Raw genomic sequence first — 24,808 nt, forward strand, 5'->3', positions numbered from 1 at the left:
ATCGATGTTGCCAGCAGAGACGGTCACAATATGGACCATAACCGCTTCAAAATTTCTGGAGGAAATTTCACAATCGGATTATTTGATTATTCCAATGAGTTTGCTATTGCAACCACGTAACGTAAAAACCTTTCATGTGGCTTGATTGAAAAACTTTTGTACTCGCTTTATCCAGAGTATAAAAGAGACTTTGGGGAACATTGGGAAACTCTCTGGGGCATTTTTCCTGTTAAATCCTGCTTTTGAATTTTGTAATGTTTACTAAGATGGAACTAAAAAGAAACGGGTTGAGAGATTTTCGAATTAAGACTTTTCATTTTTAGAAAGGAGACAGCAGTAGACGGTATTCAACTGGCCTTAATTGGTATGCGTCTCTCCCGGTAACGAGTTTAGAATGACAGTTTAGATAACAATCAAGTGTGAATAGCTTATGGAAGTGAAACAGCTTTCAGACAATTGGGAAGGTCCATACGGTATTCACATGTGAATGTATAATCAAGGAAGTTGACAGGGGCAGCCAGCCGAATGCACCGAAGGCTTAATCAAAGAACAGCAAAGGTATAACTGACTAGACTCTGAGAAAGAAAGAAAGCAGCTACCATCTAGCAGTCTCAGAAAGCGGACGGGCCAGTTTCCAGCCAACAAGCTTCTAAGTCTGAGAGCTAAGGCAGTGAGGAAAACCTTCGTAACGGCAGTTTTAAAATATCTTCGCTGGACCAGGAAAAAGACGGTTCCCAGTATCATCCTTGCATTGTGCAGTAAACATAGCTGGTTATTCAATTTGTATGATGTTTGGGGAACGGGAAGGCTTACAGAGTTCAGGTATTGGAGATATATTTTGTAACAAGTAGTACGTTCTGTATAACCTCTGTGTTTAGTAATTCATACATCTTAATGCGTGAGAGTAGTCCTGTTTATGTGTATTTGTCTTTTCTTTACCTTAACAAATAGTCTTTAATAATTGTTACCCGATGACTGGGTTAGTTATTCTCACTGGGGGTTTCACTTGTCTCTCACACCAAAACAAAATAAAATGATACAGCCTCACGAACCGGTGTTGCAAGTTAGGATACCCCCGCAGTTAACATCAGCATGCTCCCTGATATGATGGTTTGCCTGGATGCTCTAGCTATGAAACCACAATCAGCATTCGGACAGTTTGCCGACTAAGTACTGAGAGTTCTTGTGAGATTGGCGAAAAAGTAGAAGTCAAGAGTGAGCCACGTTGTGCCTGACAGGTACAAGACCAACAGCATCAATGGTGGTGACGAGGGACGGAGGTCAGTTGGAGGAACGCAAATCACCAGTATCGTCTCTCCTGACTGGAAAATTCCAAAGCAGTGAAAATAATTTCTGTCTTGCAGTGACAATGAGGAAAGTCGGCTCCGACTCCTCTGTGAAAGATGGTGCGAGTCTGCAAGCGAGGACACCGATTCAATGACACTCTTTTGCAAATGAGTGTCGTTCTTGTCAACAGCCAGAAAGCAAAATAGATCTGCAGGTGGTATCACTCGCAGCACTGTTCCCCAACTAAGAAGACGCTGACGCATGGCTATTACTTCACAGACCGTTTGCAGATGGTCCAACTGATGACCTTGTAATGTGCTCAAAATCCTGTGAGGACATTGATGCTCAGCTCGACTTTGGCGTAGGAAGTGAAATCAGGAAAGTAGCACACATACGATTGACGCTCGGCACATCTTTGCCACGTTAGCAGCGGTGTCTGTGTTACTCTCGTCGGATCTGACTGGCCAGGGTTTTCTGCATTCCCCACCTCTTCCCCCTCCCCCCCCCCCCCATCCACCCTCAGCTCCACCTCCCCCAATGCCTCCTCCTGCCCCACCCCCAGCATCCCACACCCACTGTGGGTTTTCCAGCAATGGAGCTGGGTCACCATGGAATATGGAATGGGGAAAGTAAAACCAGCCCGATCTGATTGCCCACAAAGTGAATTGTCCAACAATTGACACTAGGGGGGGGGGGGGGGGGGGTCATTTTCTGTTTCAGTCTCAATGTGAAGGACTTGAGGCATCTGTTTGCGAATTCTATGGGCAGGTTTGATGTAGAGATGTGAACTGGGTCCAATGTCAGCCATCCAGGCCTGGAAGTACTTGCCCCAAACAAAGATTCATTGTGGAATAATAGACCGCGTGCCAATTACAAATCTGCAGCCCACAATCAAAGTCTTCGAAAGTTCCAGAAGTCCTATCTCCAAAGGGCCATGGGTCTGTTTTCATCGCTGAGGTTGTCCTTGGTCAGGATCGATTGTGACGGCTGGAGGCAAGGCTGTTGGCAAACTTGACCTTTTATTGAACCTTCCACTAACTATAGATAGCACAAGGCTTAGCATGAGGCTCCACATAGAACTATCTCTTAGCATACTTTGTTGTCATGGAGTTATAGAGCGTTACATCACAAAAAGAGGCCATTCAGCCCATTGTATCTGCAGTGGTCATCAAGCACCTATCTATTCTCATCTCATTTTGCAGCACTTGTTCCGTAGCCTCGTGTGCGATGGCGTTTCAAGTGCTCACCAAATGCTTCTTCAGTGTTGTGAAGGTACCCACCCGCCTCTACCATCCTTTTCCACCCCTGCCGAAGTCGCTGGACGTCTGAATGGCTCGCCAGATTCTGCGTGACTTCTATGGCCCACACTGCCGGGCTTGCCGCAGTGAGCTGAAGAGAACACATCGTTAACCAAGAATCTGCTTGAACAATTTGCCGAGCTATGTTGCAGCCCGTAATGGTGCCTGATGACTTGCACAATGCCTCACGAGAGAGAAAATACTCTGTCTCAGCCCCAACACTACAGTGAGCTGTGGGATATGATCCTGCTGATACACTGCTGCCAGACACAATCACAAATTATCCAAATAAATATTTGTCAGGCGATGGTGCAGCAGTTATTAGGGAGTACATGTACAGACAAGTTTCATTCCTAGCACCTTCTCTCTGAATAGAGTAATCTCGGGCTTTAAAATAAATACTTTACTTAATGATTGAGCCTGGGTAAACATAGCATTGCCTATAGAAGCCTGGGAGTTTTATAAATAGAGACGGTGAAACAAGAATAAACAAGGAAGAAGAATTTATGCAAAGCCTTGTGTGACCAGCAGTTTTGAGGGCTGCTCAATGGACCCCCCCCCCCCCCCGTCATTCTCTACCAACATTCTCCATCCTTTATCCAATGCAGCTCATGGCCAGAAATCTCTGGCCGCTCACTGGCGGCAGGATGTTCTGGTCCCAGTGGCAGCGCACCCCCGCCCGCGGGTCTCCCGGCAGCAGCACGGGGTGGCTCCCATTGACAGCGGCGGGGACAGAGAATCTCGCCGCCAGCTAACGGCGTGCCGCTTCCCGCCGCCGAGGAACACGTGGCTGGGGGGGGGGGGATTCCGCTCCGTATCTAACATTCATAGATTGGCTGCACCTTCCTACACAGCAGCCAGTCGCACACCCACATCTCACACACTGCCCGGTCAGCGAGTCAACTCGGGCACCTTTCACGCCACACCCAATGGCGCACCGTCCTCTCTCTCGCAAGACAAGTTTGCAACAACCAAAGCGTGATCTGGAGAGGGGACTGGCATGACGACATGTCCTGTAGCCCCATGGAGGGAATGGTGCTGACGGTTAGCAGGACATCCACTGCTGAGGCAAAAACCATCAAAGGCGATCATGTCTAATCCTCCTTTTCGCACCCCAACTGCCCGCGCCCATCCACCTGATTTACAAGCTGCAGCTGGTGTAAGGGGCCGCAGTTTACCTTCCACCTTTCATGAACCACAATCTTGGTCCCTTCAGGTATCCAGGATATGGAACCGGGCCAGACATTGAAGGAATACAAAAGGAGTTTTCCTTCTTCTCCCACGTCCACAAAGTTTATTCCCGTACCGGCTTGGGGAGGAGAGAGGACAGCGTCCGCTGTGGAGACTGGACGTGGGTTGTTAGCAGACGAGGTGGTTTGCGGGCGGGTGAATAAGAGTATCCAGAACTATTTGGAGACAAGCGACACGGGAGAAGTATCGGTAGCGACGGTCGGGGAAGCCCTGAAGGCAGTTATTAGAGGGGACCTTATATCGATCCGGTCCCATAGAGAAAAGAGGCAAAGGGCGGAGAGGGAGAGATTGGTGGAGGAGATAATCCAGGTGGATAGGAAATATGCGGAGGCCCCGGACACGGGACACCTGAGGGAGCGGCGCAAGCTTCAGGCGGAGTTTGAATTGTTGACCACAGGGAAAGCGGTAGAACAGCTGAGGAAGGCTAGGGGTGCGGTGTATGAATTTGGTGACCTTCCCGCTGCTGCTGCCACGGAGGATACAAGATAGAGTAGTGTCCGGTACCTGGTGGAGGGAGGGGAAGATGTCAGATATCTACGAGGAGCTGCTGGAGGCGGAGAAAACCCGGTGGAGGAGCTTAAAGGCAAATGGGCAAATGGGAGGAGGAGTTAGGAGGGGAGTTAGAGCCGGGACTATGGGCGGAAGCCCTAAGTAGGGTCAATTCCTCCTCGTCATGTGCCAGGCTCAGTTTAATACAGTTTAGATGGTGCACCGGGCACACATGACGGTGGCGAGGATGAGCAAGTTTTTCAGGGTGGAAGACAGGTGTGCGAGGTGTGCGGGGAGCCAGCAAACCATGTCCACATGTTTTGGGCATGCCCGAAGCTTGGAGGGTTCTGGCAGGGGTTTGCCAAGGCAATGCCCAAGGTGCTCGGAACCGGGTGGCGCCGAGTCCAGAGGTGGCGATCTTTGGAGTGTCGAAGAGCCGGGAGTTCAGGGAGTGAAAGAGGACGACGTCCTGGGCCTTTGCCTCCCTGGTAGCTAATGTGGAGGGACTGGAAGCCCCCGAGTGTGGAGGCCTGGGTTAGTGACATGGCTGGGTTTCCCGGTCTTGCCGTGCGGGGAATTATCTATATTATCTATTTTTGCACTATTAATGTTTCACGCTGATTGTCTTTTTCTGTTTTTGTTATAAAATTTTACTAATACTCCAATGAAAATATTTTACAAAAAAAAAGGAATACAAAGAACACACCGATGATTTAAAGTGATGGGTAGAAATGATTAGAGGGGGAGGTGAGGAAACCTTTTTTTCACCCAGAGGTTAGGTGGTAGGCGGCTGGAACTCACTGCCTGAAAGGGTCGTAGAGGCAGAAATCCTCAACTCATTTAACCCTCGACTCTGGATATGCACCTCCAAGTGTTGTAATATGCAGCGGCTCCGGACCAAAATGGTGATTGGTGGGACTAGGCTGGGTGGCCCGTTTCTTGGCCAGCACAGGAACAATGGGCCGAGTGGCCTCATTCAGTCAGTGCTGTATACCTTTGGCGGTTCTCCATTTTACACTCGTTGGTGACTGTTTAGCACAGGGCTAAATCGCTGGCTTTGAAGGCAGGCCAGCAGCACGGTTCAATTCCCGTAACAGCCTCCCCGAACAGGCACCGGAATGTGGTGACTAGGGGCATTTCACAGTATCTTCATTTGAAGCCGACTTGTGACAATAAGCGATTTTCATTTCATTTCATGGTTATGTCATTGGATTAGTAAGGAAGCCAACAGCTCTGGGGACACGGGTTCAAGTCCCACCACAGCAGCCAGTGGAATTTAGATCCAATTAATAAAAAGCCGGAATACAAAGCTAGTCTCAGTGATGGTGACTGTAAAACCCCATCTGGTTCACAAGCTCCCTTTTGTGAAGGAAATCCGCCATGCTTACCTGGTCTGGCCTACAGGTGACCCCAAACCCACAGCAATGGCGTTGACTCTTTCCTGACCCTCGGAAATGGTCCAACAAGCCACTCAGTTCAAAGGCTGTTAGGGATGGGCAATAAATGCTGATCTTGTCGTCGACATCCATATCCCATGAAAGGGAAAAGAAATACTGGCACTGTGCACACCTTAGAGGAGAGCATAGAGACCAGGAACTGCGCGTGGTGAAGCACTGGGCATGAGCGGCCTGCAGCCAGAGCAGAGGGCAAACATCGCCAGCTGGCCAGAGGGAAAGGCCGCACACGAGATCTGCTACAGAAGAGTCAGATGAGGACCTCGAAAGGGTGGCTAACTAAGCAACACTAATGGGTATGCACAATGAAATGTTTGGTGCATTGGGAAGCCTGCTAGAATCAAGGAGTTAGTGTTCGGAAAACAAAGGTAGCCTTAAAGGATTTATATCTGTATTGGTAAACATTAGAAGTCAGGCATAGTTTAACTATGTGTCTGTGCCTGGGAGGGTAAAACCTATAGTTAGATGCCTGCTGGATGAAGGTATTTGTACGTGTGGAGGTTGGTTCAGTTCCAACTGTACTTCTGTTGTGCATAGAGAGTGCTACGGCATGAAGAGTAAATAGAAGTAGCAACTGGAGGCCTTTGTGAGGTAAAAAAGCTTTATGTTTTAGTTTTAGGTGGCTATATTGCAGTTGAAAACAAGACACTGGGAAGTGAACACCTCCACTTTGCCACGAGAAACTGGACAGGGCAAAGATGCAGGCTTCCTAACGAACACGGTACAGTCAAGATAACCAGGAATTGGGACAGAAAGAATATCTTAAGACGAGTGACGTTAAGAGCACCAAGACCAAAGTATTCAGTAGAATTCAAGGAAGAGTAAACAAAATGTACTTAGTTAAAGAGACAATTGCAGCAACCCGATTTAAAGTAGGACAGCAGACTACAGAAGTAAACAAAACTTTTGATGTTATTTAACCAGTGTCTGGCAATCGAGAGTTAAAGTAATTGTGAGCAGTTTGCACATAAAACAAGACAAAAAAATCCTCAAGGGTTTGGTGTAAAACCTGGACTAGATTCGCTGTTAAAAGTGGAGCGTAAGCTTTATTTTAAAGTATCATTTGCAAACCTGGACTGGATTTCAAAATGCAAACCACTAAAGGAAACCGTTGTTATGAGAGAAGGGGCTGGATTTTCAGACACCCCCCCGCTGGTAATGGAGTTCCCGATGCGGTGGAGAATCCTGCATCGGGCAGAAAACAAGATCCCATTCCGATGTTCCAGTCCCTCGCTGGCGTCCGGATCCAGGTTCGTGCCCCATGCCAGCAAGAGGATGCATTTGGTCATTAAGACCTATTCTCCGATCATCTGGGCCTGAATCACATTGGCGAGAATTGGTGTAGGTCGTGACAACATGACCCTGACATGGTGGACCTCGCAGTGGGTCAAGGAGGTAGCTCATTAAAAGTTCATTAGAGGGTCACCCTGTCCCCCCCCCCATAATGCAAGACCTGCTGCCCCACTCCCACCGGACCCTCTCACCGACCCCCACCAAAGACTCCCTCAATTAGAGAGCCACCCACCAAAGAACCCCACTTAGAGATAGCCCACCAGAGACCTCCCAAATAGAGATAGGCTCCCTCCAGAGACCCCCAATGAGAGAGATCCCCACCAGGGAGACATCCCCAGAATCCCCCTCAGATCTTTGATCTGCAAGCCTTTCATTCATTTCACTGTGAAATTGTTTTCACTAGGCTGTGATTGGCAGCCTCCCCACATACCTAGCTTTCTGCATCATGTCATTCATCTCCCTTTATGCTTGAGTGGCGTTTGGTGTACCCACCTGTGAAACTAACAGAAAGCACATAACTGTCTTTGATGTGGTCCAGGAGCTGTCAATCATAGTTAAATATTTATAAACATTGTGGTTAGTTTCACAGCTGACTACATCAAAGCCACTTGTGAAGGGAGATGAATGAAACAACTCATACAGTCGGGTGTCCCTCATATGGGAGGCTTCCAGGCACGGGCCTCTCTTATTGTGGGTCTCTTGTGGGGATCTTTCTAATTAGAGGGTCTCTCGTGGAGGGGTCGGAGGAGGGATCGGTCACTCTCATACTGTTGGGGGGTGACCCAAAAAATCCTGGGAGGGGGTGGGGGGGCCGAATTGCATTGCGGATGGGGAACTGTATTGCATTGGGGGGGAATGGCCCCGCTGTCGGACCTCGTTATCGGACTGCCTACTCAAAATGGCGGCCTCCAATTCTCGACATGAATAAACTTGCATGGAAAAGGATTGGGAATTGCTTCCTGATTTGCGCTCCCAGCGGAAGGACATGGGGCTGAATTCTCCACCGTCAGGATACTCCGTTTTACCAGCAGCCCGGGAGTTTACCGACAGCGTGGGGCTGCCCCACAATAGGAGACCCCACTGACCAGCCGGTGAAACGGAGAATCCTGACGGCATGCCGCACCAGAAATTTGGCATATTGGGACGGAGAAACCCGCCCCTGGTCTCCCAAACACAGAATCCTGCCCCAGACGTTAAGTGTGTTTTTGGGAGTGGAGTTTGGAAATTGTCTTGTGACAATCATCTGGGGGGCTTCCGAGGAGAAATCCACAGACACTAACCTATGTTCAGAGTGGAGAGTGTATTAGACCACAGTCATCTTGTGTGTTTAAAGAGACATTGTATTGATGAGATTGTTGTAGTTTAAGAAACGCTTTGAAATCTGTGTTAATCTTAAAATCTATGTGTAATTGTTAAGCTATGGGGGGAGATTTCGGCCGGGGATTCTCCCCTACCCGGCAGGGCGGGGGAATCCGGCGTAATGGAGTGGTGGGAACCACTCCGGCGTCGGGCCGCCCCAAAGGTGCGGAATTCCGCACCTTTAGGGGCCAAGCCCTCACCTTGAGGGGCTAGGCCCGCGCTGGAGTGATTTCCGCCCCGCCGGCTGGCGGGAAAGGTCTTTGGCGCCACGCCAGCCAGCGCCGAAAGGACTTCGCTGTGCGACGCATGCGCGGGAGCGTCAGCGGCCGCTCATGGCATCCCCGCACATGCGCAGTGGAGGGGTCTCTTCCGCCTCCGCCATAGTGAAGACCATGGCGAAGGCGGAAGAAAAAGAGTGTCCTTACGGCACTGGCCCGCCCGCCGATCGGTGGGCCCCGATCGCGGGCCAGGCCACCGTGGGGGCACCCCCCAGGGCCAGATCGGCCCGCGTCCCCCCCCCAGGACCCCGGAGCCCGCCCGCGCCGTCTGCTCCCACCGGTCAGGTAGGTGGTTCAATCCACGTCGGCGGGAGAGGGTTGACAGCGGCGGGACATTGGCCCATCGCGGGCCGGAGAATCGCCGGGAGAGCCGGCGTGATTCCCGCCCCCGCCGATTCTCTGGTGGCGGAGAATTCAGGACACGGCTGGGGGCGAGATTCACGCCAGCCCCCGGCGATTCTCCGCCCCGGTGGGGGGGTCGGAGAATCGCGCCCCTCGTTACAATCTAATTTTTTTCATGTTCAATAAATGTTTTTTTCTTGTTGTTGAAACTAATTAGCGGTCCTGTAACTCTGTTCCTCCACGTTTTATAAAAAATGTCAAGGTTACGGCCTTTTGAGCAGGGTTCCATTCTGGGAATCTTTCCATTTAGTTACAACATCAACTGAGATGGTAACAGTTAGGCACTAACTTAGCACAGGACTTTGTGCACAGCTTGCATCCCATCCATTCCAGTTTGGAAGCTGCCAGCCCCATTGGCTGAGGCAATAAAAAGGAAGGCTTGCATTTATGGTGTGCTTTTCGTACCACTGTGAGCACAGCAAGCTCCCACAAACAGCAATGTGACAATGACCAAAATAATCTAGTTTTTTTTAAAATGTTGATCGTAAGTACCAGGGAGAACCCATCCATTCCTCTTCAAAATAATGTGATTGTATCTTTTATATCTTCTGGAGCAAGCACACTGGGCCTCGGGTTTAATTTGGGTCCAAAAGACGGAACCTCTGACAGTGCTGCACTCCCTCTGCACTGGGGTATCAGCCTTGATTTTTCTGCTCTGGAATGCATAGAATCCCTGAAGTGCAGAAGGAGAGCATTCAGCCCACCGATCTTCTGAAGGAGCACCATACCTAGGCCCGCTCCCGCCACCCCACCTAACCTGCCCATCTTTGGATACTAAGGGGCAATTTAACATGGCGAATCTTTGGACTGTGGGAGGAAACCAGAGCACCCGAAGGCAACCCATGCAGACATGGGGGGGGAACGTGTAAACACTACATCGACAGTCACCCAAGGGTGGAATTGAACATGGATCCCTTGCACTGTGAGGCAGCAGTGCTAACCACCGTGCCACCTCTAGTAGGAGTGGGACTTGAATCTAGAACCGTGTGATTCTGAGGTGTGAATGCAATCAAACCAGCCATGGCCAACAGTGCCAGAAACCCTGCTGCTAGTGTCACATCTACATGGCCCGCTGATTTACATCACTTCCTGTGACTTTGTTTTATTCGTTCACAGGATATGGGCATTGCTCGCTAGGCCAGCATTTATTACCCATTGCCAAATGCCCTTGAGAAGATGGTGGTGATCTGCCCTCTTAAACTGCTGAAGTCCATGCGGTGTAGGTACACCCACAGTTAGGAAGGGAATTCCAGGATTTTAACCTAGTGACAGTCAAGGAACGGCCGACACATTTTCAAGTCAGGGTGGTGAGTGACTTGGAAGAGAACTTCCAAGATGGCGGTTTTCCCATGCATCTTCTTCCCTTGTCCTTCTAGGAGTTTGAGGTCAAGGGTTTGGAAGGTGCTGTCGAGGCAGCCTTTGTGAGTTTCTGCAGTGCACCTTGTAGATGGCACACACGGCTGCTATTGTGCGTCGGTGGTGGAGAGAGTGGATGTTGAAAGTGGTAGATGGGATGACAATCAAGCGGGGCTGCTTTATCCTGGATGGTAGTGAGCTTCTTGAGTGCTGTTGGAGCGGCACTCATCCAGGCAAGTGGAGAGTATTCCATCACACTCCTGACTTGTGCGTTGTAGGTGGTGGACAGGGTTTGGGGAGTCAGGAGGTGAGTTACTCTCCACAGAATTCAAAGCCTCCGACCTGCTCTTGCAGCCACAATATTTATAAGTTTGGTCTGGTTTAGTTTCTGCTGAATGGTAACCCCTAGGACGTTGATATTCACTGCTTGCTATTGCCACGCCAATATGACATCTGGCACCCCACAAAGAGTTGCACGTGTGCATCGCGGATGCCATCCTGGTCCTCTAAGGGCCATCGCACCCAAGAAAATATTCCTTAACAAGCTGTATTTTCCTCCATAACTCCAGTACTGACACTCAACAGTCTCGAAACCATTTCTGAAAAATAATCTCTAAGCGGGTCACGGTGAGGTAAACTTCAGAGACTACATAGCACGGAAACAGCCCAGTCTGCCTAACTAGTCCACGGTGGTGTTTACATTCCACAAGGATCTCCTCCCTTTCCATCTACCCCACAATCTTAGATATGAAGGGTTACCATGCGGGGAGGCAGAGAAACAATAACAATGCTGTTTGACTGCGAGGGATAGAAACAAGCTTGTCTTTTGTGAAGAAACTAAACCCGCTGACTAAGGAATTGCTTCCAAGAATCCCTTCCTTGTTTGCTGCTTTGCTTTTCCTGTGTTATGAGTGAGGGCAAGATCCCAATGAATTCCCCAGAAATATTTCCTACCGTCTCTTCCTGCTGGGAATAGTCTCTTCAAAACCGCAGCATCGATGTCAGTGAATATTTCATCCTCCTCGCGATCTGCATCCAACTGCAATGCAAGCAGGGGAAATAAGAGAGGAAAAATTAACTTTCCGCTTGGCAAGAGACTGAGGACACCCCTCCCATCCTGTCTGTGTGGTAAATTCCACATTCAGCCGGCAGATGGTGGCACAGTGTAATGACCCTGGCCAATTTGCTTTGGTGACATGGGTTCGAATCCCAGCACCGCAACAACAGGTGGACTTCCAATTGAATTCATTAAAAAAAAAATTTGGAATGGAAAACTAGCCTCAGTAATGATCATCGGCTGTTGTAAAGATCCATCTGGTTCACTGATGGAAAGAAAACTGCTGTCCTTCGTGACCCGGCCTACATGTGACTCCAGACCCACAGCAATTGACTGTCCTCTGAAACGGTCTTACATAAGTGAATTCAGTTCAAGGGCAATTAGGGATAGGCAGCAAATGCTGGCCTTGCCATCGACACCGTTTTAAGAAAAACAACACGCATTTCCACATCGCCTTTTCGGCATCGTAAAATGTCCGGAGGTGCCTCACAGGAGCGTAATCAGGTAGACCATTGAAAATGAGTTGACGGTGGAGATTATCAAGACTGGTGACAAAGGATTGGCCGTAGACAACATATTGAAGGAAGGAAAATAATTAGTGAGGCAAAGAGGTTTGGGAGGAGCTCCTTGAGCTTAGAGCTGAAATGTCCAAAGGCATGGCCACCAATGGTGGGGGCCATGTTGAATATTGTTAAGGCGGAGGTAGATAGGTGCTAGACTAACAATGGAGTCAAAGGGTATTGAGGGTTGGCGAAGGCTAGGCTGTGAATGATGCTGAGGCCACAATCCAATCAGCCATGATCTTATTGAATAGTGGAGCAGGCTCAGAGTGCCAAATTCATACATAAGTGAAGAATGCCAAGTTCTAGGAGGGTTGTGGAATGTAAATCTGGTGTGATGTTGAACCAGACAGAGCCAGAAAGTTCCAGGTCCCAAACCCTGGATCTGTGCTGAGTTCAGGCACCTCAGCCCAGCAGGTCAATAATTGCCAGGCTAGAGGAAGGAGAGCCAGGCCTGGTTTCTTCATCCGATTGTCAGCTACTGACCCCTACTGGAATGCTGTGTAAGTGCAGATATTAGGGGTGACGATAGAAGCAAGTCTGCCTATTTTACCTTCCAACCTTCCACTATCGAGGATTGCTAGGGGGGTAATTCATCGACTTCAGGTTACTGGGCATGAAGGCAGAGAAGCGATACAACTGGGAGGCCAGAGGTTTTGGGCCTTGGGGCTCATCAGCACGAATCGGGTCGTCCTATCACACCTGCACAGAAAGCTCGCACAGATAATGAAATTAATTTTAGGCTGCTTGCCTCACCTGCATTGGCAAATCCTGGGAGAGGGCGTGTGGAACATTATTGGAGCTGGGGCTGAGACCAGCATGTTGTGGAGTTGGTTGATGGGGTTGGCGGTGCGGGGTGGAAGGTGGGGGGGTTGGGGGCGGTACCAGATGACGGTGGTGCAGGATCTACAGGAAGAACCGTGCCTACACCACCTGACTGCAGCGGTTCAAGAAGGCAGCTAACCACCACCTTCTCAAGGGCAATTAGGGATGGGCAATAAATGCTGGCCTTGCCTATCTGAATATTAAATTTTAAAAACACTCCTTCACTTCCTCCTGGTTTCCAGCAATAACTAGATTGTATTTTATTAAAGTAGAAACTATACTTTCCATTGTCCGTTGCACAGCGACTATTTAAGGATCCCAAACAGAACAGGGCAACTGTTGCACCATGCTGCAGCTTTACACATATAATGGGCAAACCGTCAGATCCAGATATCTGGCAAGGATGCCGGTAAAATTGGCCCCATCCAACATCCGAACACCATGGTGACATTGGCAAACAATGCCCGAATATTGGCCCTCACTGCACGCCCTTTAGGACCCAGAAACGAGTCTCAGAACGTCACACCAAGAGAGAGAGCGGAGGTCGAACGTTTCCTCGATGGATTACATGAGTTGGGCAGATGGTTGGATAGATTCCACATGGCCTGTGAAAGATTAGAGTGGGAATTCTGTGGCCGTTAGGGATTCTCTGTTCCCGCTGGCAGCACGCCACCATCCGCGGGTCTCCCGGCGGTGTGGGGTGGCTTCAATGGGCAATCCCATTGACAAGCGGCGGGAAGGCAGAATCTCGGCATGAGCGAACGGCGCGCCTCCGAGGAACCCTGGACTGGGGGACCGGAGAATCTCACCTTAGGTGATCGGGCTTTTTGTTCTCTGATAAACTCAGAGACATCGGGGGGGGGGGGGGGGGGGGGGGGGGGGGGGGGGGGGGGGGGATTTTGGTTCCTGATTTTGGGGGAGGGCAGGAACATGGGGCAGTGCCAGGGTGGTGTCCTATAAGGGAGGGAGGGGGTTGAGTGGGGGGGGGGGGGGGGGGGGGTCCCTTTCCATGGGAGGGGGTCTCCATGGTGATGGAGGCTGGAGTTCTGCGGGGTGAACTGCTGAGGGGGGGGGGGGGTGAGTTCTGTAATGGTGGAAGGGGGAGGCTGCTTGGAGGGGGCTGATTCTATTTTATTTTTTTACACTGGTGCACCCTTTTTAAACATCTGAATTGTTGGTGGGTCAGACTCAATCAGAGTCCCCCCGCTCCCTGCATGGGATTTGCCCCTTACTTTTTTCTTGTCTTATCAGTTTAAAAATACGGCAGGAAAACCGACCAACTACCCTCTGCTTTTCTTGCCGAGATGACACGTCGCCAAAAAATTGATAAAATTACAGCCTTCAGGTAATCTCAACTATCAGGAGAGAAACCCACGAGATCAGGTGGGACACGACCCCTCACATCCTCTCTCCTCCCCCCCTCCCCCCGCCACCACCACCACACTGACCCCAATATATCTCTTCATTCAATCGAGTTTCACCTGATCCTGTCAGTTTTCTGACTGACCTCAAATAAATCCCATCGACTCCCACACGGTGACGACCTGCCCAGCAATGTGCCAATCTTTGAAATCTCTTCTGCCCTTTTTATAAACCCCGTTGCGGAAAAAAAGGTCAGGGCATCCCAAGAACAGCTGGAGTGATCTCAGCTCCTCTCCCTGCCAAAATGGCCGCAGCCTCCTCCCGCCGCATTGTTTCGTAGCGCAGGTGGAGTATGGCCACTCGGACCAGGTGGCACCTGGTGCTCGGCACCGGGCTGAAGAAAGGAGGCTCTTCAAGCTTCACGCCCACCAGCAACAAATAGCAGGAAGTGTAGCCCGTGGTCGGCACAGCAGCAGGTGGAGATGCAAGAAGCCAAACACTGCGGACGCCGGAGATCAGAAATATAAGAGAAAACGCTCGCAAGCGCAGAGCAGGTCAGACACTGCCAGCGGAAAAGAGGAACAGAGTGAATGAACTCCCATCCTGCAGGCGGTGTCACAGCCTCCCACTCACCAGCATTTCAAACATGGATAGGTGATAGATTCTGCTCCAGCCATGAATAAATAAATTCCTCATCTCTCTCTATCAGTTGCTGCCTGGCCTGCTGAACTTTTCCAGCATGTTCCAGTTCTCATGCAAGCAAACAAATCAAACTCTGGTCCTTTTTATTAGTTTTCCTTTTTGAGCGATGCAGCCGGAGACATGCTCCGGCAGTGAAATATGTTCCAATGTCGCACAGCCTGCTCTCCCCTCCCCCTCCGGCACCAGAGCGCTTTGCCCGTTTGGCTGCCAATGTCCCTGTGGCACTGGCTCAGCACTCCAGGATTAAGTGAGCACTAAGTGGCCCTTAAAGAAAGATCAGCCAGGCCCAACCTCCCTCATTCTTCCTTCAGGCTTTTAGCAGACACTTACTGTAGCCCTCAAAGGAAGTGCCTCAGGACCCGGTACCACTGCTGTCCAGAAACAGGGGCAGAATGAGGCCTTAAAGGAGATGGTAATGCGGCGGCTTTTGTTGCTGGGCAGAGGTTTGGTCTGAATTAATGATCTGGAAGATGTGTGATTTTCGGATCCCACTGTGGCAGCTTGTGAATTTGATTTAAATTAAAAGTTTGCATCCGAATTGTTGTTGGATTATTGTTAAAACACAGCTGCCTCATTAATGCCCTGTAGGAAAGAAGGCCGTCGGCCTCTCTTGGCCTGGCCCTTTCTCGGTCTCTCCATAGGCCTGAGGCAGCAGAGGGAAAGTGCAGAGGGAGAGATGGATGATGAATTAGGATCTGGAATGCATTGCCTGAGAACATAGTGGGTTCAGTCATGGCTTTCAAAAGGGTATTGATGGGCCGTCTGAATTGACGAGCTTTTTCAGGGCTACCGGAAAATGGCACGGCCCTGGGACAAGGTGAGCTGCTCCGGCAGCGAGACGGCATGCACACGACAGGCCGAATGGCCTCCTTCTGCACTAACCACCTTACGATCCGCAATTGTGACACAACCGACCAAGCCACTTATCTGTGGCCACCATTTCAAATGGGGATAGGTGATTAGTTCTGGTCTGACAGACTGTGGAAGAATACATTGTTAAAAAGGGTGACCAGGTGACACAGTGGTTAGCACTGCTGCCTCGCAGCGCCAGCGACCTGGGTTCAATTCCAACCTTGGGTGACTGTGCGGAGTCTGCACGTTCTCCCCGTGTCTGCGTGGGTTTCCTCCGGGTGCTCCGGTTTCCTCCCACAGTCTAAATGTGTGCAGGTTAGGTGGATTGGCCATGCTAGAAATTGCCCCTTAGCGTCCAAGGTTATGTGGAATTATGGGGAATAGGGTGGGGGATTGGGCCTAGGTAGAGTGCTCTTTCAGAGGGTCAGTGCAGACTCGATGGACCGAATGGCCTCCTTCTGCACTGTAGGGATTCTATGAAAGCGAGAGCGAATCTTTTTGGTGACCATGCACACTAAACAAAATAGAAGGACTTGCAAAGACTGAGCGGGCTTGAGTTTAAAGAAGCCACAGAGAGGGGTGAAGCAGACCAGTCTCTATCAGGATCGATGTGGGCCTCCTACACTGCCAGGGTCTGTCTTGGCAGCGGTCTGGACTCCCAAAGAGGGCGATGTATCTTGAGATCAACCTGGGCACAGGCCAAGGCTGAATATTGTTTATTTAAGCAGTACTTGGAACACAAAAACAGGCCATTCGGCCAGTGATGTCAGAAACATTTGAAGATGTTGACGAATGATTTATATTTGGTCTACTGGAGTCAGCAACTGCTGGGTTCTTTTTTAGATGCTGCCCGTATGTGCTCTCCTTCTTCTTCCTACCAAAACATCCCATTTCACACTTGTTTATTGCGAATGCAGGCCTATTCTGCATGTTTATTAATGTCCTCCTGTACTTGGTTGCAGTCCTCCTTAATATTACCCTCACACCCGCCCCCAATTTAGTGCCCAAAGCATTATAGCTCTTAAACAACAGGCAGGGCTGAATTATGCAGGATGGATTGATGGAGAAAGAGAGAAAGACACAATGCCCACTCAGGGTCCTTCTTCCTCTGCATCTCTTCTTCTGTTCCCATCCTCCATCTGAGCCTCCTCTCACCACTTATTCACCTCAACCCGATGATTCTCTATTTCCTTCTCCCTCGTCTGTTTATCCAGCTTCGCCTTAAAAGCATTCACTCAATTCACCTCAACCACTCCTTACAGTAGTACACTAAGGGGCAATTGAGCATGGCCAACCCACCTAACCTGCACACCTTTGGACTGTGGGAGGAAACCGGAGCACCCCGAGGAAACCCACGCAGACACGGGGAGAAAGTGCAAACTCCAAAGTTTCCAGAGACAGCCGCGTCTCAGTGAAGAATAGAGAAATAAAAACACCTTTGATTTAATCTTCCCTGTGCCCTCTAGCTCACCCCTGACTTTCCAGCCGCTTCTCGCCCTGTTTTCCAACAGTGTAAAACCCATCACGTTCCTACCTCTCTTCAATGTTGAAAGGAAGTTCTCTTCCTCAAAACGCTAACTATTTCTCCCTCCACAGAAGCTGCTGAGTATACCCAAGACTTTCTGAATTTTACTTCAGACCTCCAGTATCCATGGTATTTTGTTTTCGTTATTATGCTCATGCAGTTTGCTTCTTAAACACTTTGAACCGTATAGATTCCCGATGACTTGTCAAATTCTCAATGCATCAGTGCTGATAGCGGGGGTGAGGAGAGGGTTGGGGGTGGTGGGCTGAGATTGGGAGACACACCCAACAGGTCACGAACCAGCCCTGGAAAAATCTCCACCTGCCCCCATGCAGCTAAGTTATAAACCAAAACCGATGAGACATTAAACCAGGGAGGGTTTGTAAATCCTCCCACAGCAGCACTGCACCTCATGCAAATGATATTGAAGGTCAGTCATCAGCTGACAGCCAAGGTTGACGTGACATTGTTACAGCATTTAAATGGAGCTCTCACCAATTCCTTGCAGCAACACATCCCTACTTTTATACTCTATTCCCTCAGCTACAAAGGCCAAAATTCCATGTTGCCTTTCCATTTTTCCAATGGAAATGTATAGCCTCACACTTATCCACATTAATCTCTACCTGCCAAGTTTTGGCCCACTTGTCCAACCTAATCTAGACCCATTTCTTATTTCCTCATTGCAACTTACGAGCCAACCTATTTTAGCGCCATAAGACTTAGGAGCAGAACTAGGCCATTCAGCCCATCGAGTCTGCTCCGCCATTCAATGAGATCTTTTTTTTTAAATTTGTTTTCTAAATTTAGAGTCCTCAATTCATTTTTTCCCAATTAAGGGGCAATTTAGTGGGGCCAATCCACCTAACCCCTGCACAGCTTTGGGTTATGGGGGCGAAACCAACGCAAACACGGGGAGAATGTGCAAACTCCACACGGACAGTGACCCAGAGCCGGGATCGAACCTGGGACCTCGGCGCCGTGAGGCAGCAGCGCTAACCCACTGCGCCACCGTGCCGCCTTCAATGAGATCATGACTGGCCTGATAGGATCATCCATTTTCCTGCCTTATTCCCCCTAATCCATGATTCTCTTATTGATTAAAAATGTGTCTATCTCAGCCCCAAACATACTTAACGACCCAGCCTCTATATCTCTCAGAGGTTCCGCATTCCACAGACGATCAACCTTTGAGAGAAGAAATTCCTCCTCACTCAGTCTTAAATGGGCGACCCCTTATTCTGAGATTACGCCCTCTGGTCCTAGACTCTCCCACAAGGGGAAATAGGAGAAATCAGACCAACTGCTCTCTTAGCCATCTCTCCCAGTGACTTCAAATTGAAGTTGCTGATCCAATATCACTATTGGCTGCTGTCAAAATGACCGCCCCCCTCTATTACCAGGGGGTCATTGAGGTACAGACGGAGGCCATTAAGTCCACCGAGTCTATGCTGACTCTTTGCAGAGCAATCTAGTCAGTCCCATTCCCCCGCCCTATCCGGAACACCCTGCAAGGCTTTATTTCCGTCAAGTGCCCATCCTATTCCCTTTCAAAATCACACAGTGCCTCCATTTCCGCCACCCTCGAGGATGGTGAGTTCCGGGTCATCACCACACACTATGCGAGAACGGTCTTCCTCGCATTCAGCTGCATTTCTCAGCTAAAACCATCAATCTCCCCCCCCCCCCCCCCCCCACCCCCCCACCCCAATCCTCGCAGTAAAATTACTTCATCCCTGTAACCATTCTGGTGAATCAAAAATCAAGCAGGCCTGTTGAAAATAAAAGAAAGGGTCGGCACGTGGCGCAGTGGCTAGCACTGGGACTGCGGCGCTGAGGACCCGGGTTCGAATCCCGGCCCTGGGTCACTGTCCACGTGGAATTTGCACATTCTCCCCGTGTCTGCGTGGGTTTCACCCCCACAACCCAAAGATGTGCAGATTAGGTGGATTGGCCACGCTAAATTGCCCCTCAATTGGAAAAATAAATAATAATTGGGGTCCTCTAAATTTATTTTTAAAATAATTTTTTTTTTTTTTTAAAGAAAATGAAAGAAAGATTCCTCCAATGGATAAACCTATTCACTCTTTTTCCTGGTTCGGAGTAATTAAAGCCCGAGACTCGACGCACAAAAAAGGATTAGGCTTCAGGATTTCCCGGGCTCTGATTACACAGTAAAGCCCGCTGTGACGATCCAGTTGTTAATCCTTCAGTGCAGCAGAGTTAGCAACAGGGAATGCAGCAAAGAAGCAAAACCGAGTAAAATGAAACTCGGTCAGGAACTTAATGGAGTGCATCAGGTTGTCTTCAACCGTGGTCCTGAATGGTTTGTAGAAGTAATAGGCCACAAGGTGGATCGGATTCCTGATTCAACTGAAGGTAGAGAGACAGGGGTTTGTTTGGAATAGAAACAAATGCAAGAACAACTCAAAGCATTTTGAAGAGGCTGTGCAGCAGTCTGTTGCCCCATACACCCGCTCGGCTAAGCAAGGACCAGGGCCAGTTTAGCTCAGTTAGTTGGACAGCTGGTTCGTGATGCAGAGCGAGGCCAGCAGCCTCGTACCGTACCGGCTGAAGTTAGTCATAAAGGCCCCGCCTTCTCAACCTTGTCCCTTGCCTGAGGTAGGTGTGGTGATCCTCAGGTTAAATCACCACCAGTCAGCTCTCCCCCCTCAAAGAGGGGAGGCTATGGTTATCTGGGACAGTGGGCTATTTTATTTTTTATACTTTTTTGCGGTTTGCCCTCAATCTTAATTTCCTTCCTGTTTTCCTGAAGTTGCTGATGTGTTAGGCAGGTCGGTTCGGTGTGGACTGCACTTGATGCAGCGATGCGAGAACCAGACCTCTAACACGAGAAGATCCAACACGGTTTTATTGAACGATAGAACTAACATACATATTTAACTGTGGGTCGACACTATACTGAACTGACTGGAGACCTTGTACTAGCCTGACCACTTACTAGCTACCGCATGGTGTTTGCACTTGCTAGCTCGTGGACTCTGACTGTCCCAGTGGCTGGGTCCCGAGAGAGCGGGAAACCTAGTGCCCTCTGGCTTTATAGTGGTGGTGTCCTGTCTGGTGATTGGCTGCACTGTGCTGTGTGTTTACTGGTCATCCTGTGTGTCAATCACTACCTGTCTGCACTTCATTAAATACATGCGTGGATATTATGACAGCTGACTCTACGGAAAGGTGGACACGAGGGGCGCGATTCTCCACTCCCACGCCGGTTGGGAGAATCGCCTGGGCCGCCAAAATTTCCGGGGACGCCGGTCCGACGCCCTCCCACGATTCTCCCAAGCGGCGGGAACGGCCCGGTCGGGTTTCGCGGGCCGCAGGCCGGAGAATCGCCGGAGACACCCAAAATGGCGATTCTCCGGCACCCCCGCTATTCTGAGGCCCGGATGGGCCGAGCGGCCAGGCCAAAACGGCGGGTTCCCCCCGGCGCCGTCCACACCTGGTCGCTGCAGTCGTGGGCGGTGCGTGAACGCTGGGGGGGCGGCCTGTGGGGGGGCGAGGGGGGATCCTGCACCGGGCTTCACCTGGAATGTGGGGTGGCCCGCGATCGGTGCCCACCGATCGTCGGGCCGTCCTCTCTGAAGGAGGACCTCCTTCCTTCCGCGGCCCCGCAAGATCCGTCCTCATCTTCTTGCGGGGCGGATTTAGAGAGGACGACAACCACACATGCGCGAGTTAGCGCCGGCCAACCCATGCATGCGCGGATGACGCCTGTTATGCGGCGCCGGCCGCGTCATCTATGCGGCGTCGCTTTTCCGCGGGCGACAAGGCCTGGCGCGTGTCGATGACGCGGCCCCGATCCTGGCCCATTGTCAGGGCCTGAATCGGTCGGGACCGGGGCCGTTCCGCGCCGTCGTGAACCTCGACGGCGTGGCCACTTCGGCGTGGGAGTGGAGAATCCTGCCCAAGATAACTGGGTATCCAACTAAAATAGTTTAACAATGCCGGTCCTTCAAACTTCTCCCCACTGTCACAAAGTAATTATGTGTTGTGCCTCTCCCCGCCCACTTGCAATCACATAAACCCCAGGGAGAGGTTGAGTAAACTGGGATTGTACTCGTTGGAATTTAGAAGGATGAGGGGGGATCTTATAGAAACGTATAAAATTATGAAGGGAATAGATAGGATAGATGCGGGCAGGTTGTTTCCATTGGCGGGTGAAAGCAGAACTAGGGGGCATAGCCTCAAAATAAATGGAAGTAGATTTAGGACTGAGTTTAGGAGGAACTTCTTCACCCAAAGGGTTGTGAATCCATGGAATTCCTTGCCCAGTGAAGCAGTTGAGGCTCCTTCATTAAATGTTTTTAGGATAAAGATAGATAGTTTTTTGAAGAATAATCAAGGGTTATGGTGTTTGGGCCGGAAAGTGGAGCTGAGTCCACAAAAGATCAGCCATGATCTCATTGAATGGCGGAGCAGGCTCGAGGGGTCAGATGGCCTACTCCTGCTCCTAGTTCTTATGTAAAACATATTAAAAATAAACACGAGGCCGATTCAACAATAGCATCAGCAATATTCATTTATATAGCACCTCCCTGAATCCTTCATACCCCCTCCACCCTCCTTTCATGGGCACGGCCCCCCTCAGGCTCGGACTCTTGGCAGTGCCACCCCAGCACTCTGGGAGTGTTCCTACTGACTTTGCGGTGTCACCCAGATACCCTGGTAGCGCCAGGGTGGGAGTGCCAAGGTGCTCGCTGGGCAGTGCCAAGATGCCTGTGTTCTAGAGGGAGGGTCAGGGGGGCTATCCTGCAGTATCCCTGGCCACGTAGCAGCCTCTGATGGTCCGGAAGACCCCCGGGTGCCAGTTTGCCTGGTCCATGTTTGTGTGGAGCAGTACTGAACGGTACTCGACTGGGCACTCCCTGGGAAGGCCGTTATATGCCAGGAGGCCAGTAGATCCTGGGTGAGTGGGCCTTAGCAGGTTTAAAACTTAATTAAGCGCGCGTCTAATATGGGCGGGCCGGGGTCACACCCCCTCACGGTCTTGGGTAGATCCTGCGAGGCATAGTGGCAGCCGGGAAGCCCATGGGAGGCCCCAGCCGGCATCCACCAGCCACGTTGCGCTCCAAGTCAGGCGTAACTAGGCCTGTAGATCGCACCCTAAGTGTTCCTGTGGGCACTGAATAGTGTGTGATTCGCACTTGCATTGGGGCGCTAGTCAGTAAGCGAGTCAGGACAAATGGGCCAGCACTCTACTGGCACAAATTGAGAGCAATCTCCGCCCCAGCGGGCGTTGTAACCACTGGGGCCGAAATTAGTGCCAAGGAGCCTGGCAGCTGGAGCTGTTTTTCAGCGCTCCACTTACTACACACTCATTGCAGCCACCAAGGTGGCTCTCAGCAGGCCGGGAGCCCGAGGTACATCCACAGTTCCATGATAGTGAGGAGAGGACCTTCTTCTGCAGGGTGGGCTGCAGACCCAAGTCTGCCCTCCTGACCACCACCTGGGAGGTGGTGGCAGAGGCAGTCAGCGCTGCCAGCCTCACCAGGAGGGGACAGCTGGTGGTCCTGAGGGGGGGAGTCACTGGTGAGGCTTCTGCCCGGAGGGGGCAGAGAGGGGTCCAAAGGCCACAGTGCAGGTGGCCTCTGGTTGGGGTGAGATCTGCTGATCCCCTCCTTCCTCTGAACGGGGCAGCGCTTCTGAGGAGAGCCAACACCCGGTGGGCCCCTGATTGAGCTTGGCCACGCCCATTCACAGATGGGGTAGTAGGGTGTTCAGAGGGGCGGCCTGGATGGGCTCCCAGAGGCTCTCTGAGCATTCACACACACAGTCAGCAGTGTGAGAAACCAGGAGGCTGTAAGTAGCACCAGAGAGGTGCATTTAAATCACGGACTGAGGCAATGGCAACCTGGGCCAGACCACCCCAATCCTGAGGGGGACACTCCGAGTCTACGGACATTGCACCAAGGTGTTCCCCGCTCCTGCCCCCCCGGCACGGGCAGCCTCCCCCAGCGAGACAATTTTTGAGGCCGTGTCAGAGTTTATTTAGCCTCCTGCTCCCCTTCTGTAACCATGGCGCTGGCCCCGCTTGTAAATACTTGCACTAATTTGTGCCAGGGATGGAGCATTGCGGAGGGGCAACTATCAAAAGCTGTTAATGATATTAAAATCCATGCAAATGGGGGTTTTACATGACTCCGCCAGTGCGGAGCTCACACCTGGTCAGCGAGGGACTCCGGAACATGGGTGTTGGATTCGCCGGTGGGGGCAAAACGGGTCTCGCCATCAGGCATCGGGAGGCGGAGAATCCAGTTCCAGATTATTTTGCCATTTATCATCTCGCTGATTGTGCAAGTAGACTCCGGTGCTTCCTTATGGCCATGTCTTTGTCCATCTCGATTCCCGGCCCAAATTACTTTCCTGTACATCTCCCTTAAAACCCACTCTTTTTTTTAAATTTAGAGTAGCCAATTAATTTTTTTTCCAATTAAGGGGCAATTTAGCGTGGCCAATCCACCTATCCTGCACATCTTTGGGTTGTGGGGGCGAAACCCACGCAAACACGGGGAGAATGTGCAAACTCCACACGGACAGTGACCCGGAGCCGGGATCGAACCTGGGGCCGTGGCGCGTGACGTTAACCACTGCGCCACCGTGCTGCCCCTAAAGCCCACTCTTAAATCAAAAGTCCCGTCATCTCACCTGGTACCTTCTTCGTTTCTCCCTGCATCTCAACAGCCGCTACGCTTCAATAACTATTTCATTGATTGAAAAGCACTTTGAGATGTTCGGAGTCTGTGGAAGGTACTGTATTGAGGCAAGTTCTTTCTCTCGCTCCTAAATGGATTTTTTTAAATAGTTGTTTGTGGAGCGTTGGGATAAATGAGAAAGGGGAAAATATGTCTCAACGCAGTCCAAACAATGGCAGGTGATGGGCTGTCACATCAGGAGACAACTCTGGCCACTGTTGTATTCCGCAGGGCTAGAATAGCACTCGAGTTCAATTATTTTTTAATAGGTAAAAAGCAGCTAATCTATTCCTGGCATCATCTGTCCTTGAGTCACCGGCTGGAAGCTTTTGAGCGAAAAAGAATTCCCCGCTACCTTCTGTCCCTTAGCAACCAGAGTCCGAACTTACACAATCATCTGATGTGGCGAAGGGTGAGTGATTCTTCCCAAGGACGGGAGAGTAGGTGAGACAAAAAAAAAAATGTCAATGATGTGAACTCTTCTAAGGCTTGAAGGTAGGTTGCTGTTGTGCGATATGCTAATTGGATGATTCATGCAGATGTCTGACAGAAGGATGGAACAATATATTCTAAGAAACGTTCAGCTGGTTTGAGCTGGAGACGGAGCTTTTGTCTTTGTCTAACCTCCTCATCTCTTTAACCAACGTTTTCTGCCCATCCTTAATTGTCCTCGAGGAGGTGGCGGTGAGCCGCCTTATTGAACCGCTGCAGCCCCTGAGGTGTAGGTAGACCCGCCCTGCTGTTA

The 24,808-nt window shown here is 50.6% G+C and overlaps 1 protein-coding gene across 3 annotated transcripts in view; it reads right to left on the reverse strand.

Moving 5' to 3' along the window:
• The window catches only part of LOC140399248 (adenylate kinase isoenzyme 1-like), a 242,246-nt gene that overhangs the window by 162,411 nt on the left and 55,027 nt on the right, over positions 1-24,808 (reverse strand). For all 3 annotated transcript variants that reach the window (XM_072488681.1, XM_072488680.1, XM_072488679.1), the window contains exon 7: positions 11,422-11,506. In XM_072488681.1, coding sequence (XP_072344782.1) covers positions 11,422-11,506 — 85 coding nt within the window. The remainder of the gene's footprint in view (positions 1-11,421; positions 11,507-24,808) is intronic.

This window comes from Scyliorhinus torazame, chromosome 22 (genome assembly GCF_047496885.1).
Source record: "Scyliorhinus torazame isolate Kashiwa2021f chromosome 22, sScyTor2.1, whole genome shotgun sequence".
Taxonomy (NCBI): domain Eukaryota; kingdom Metazoa; phylum Chordata; class Chondrichthyes; order Carcharhiniformes; family Scyliorhinidae; genus Scyliorhinus; species Scyliorhinus torazame.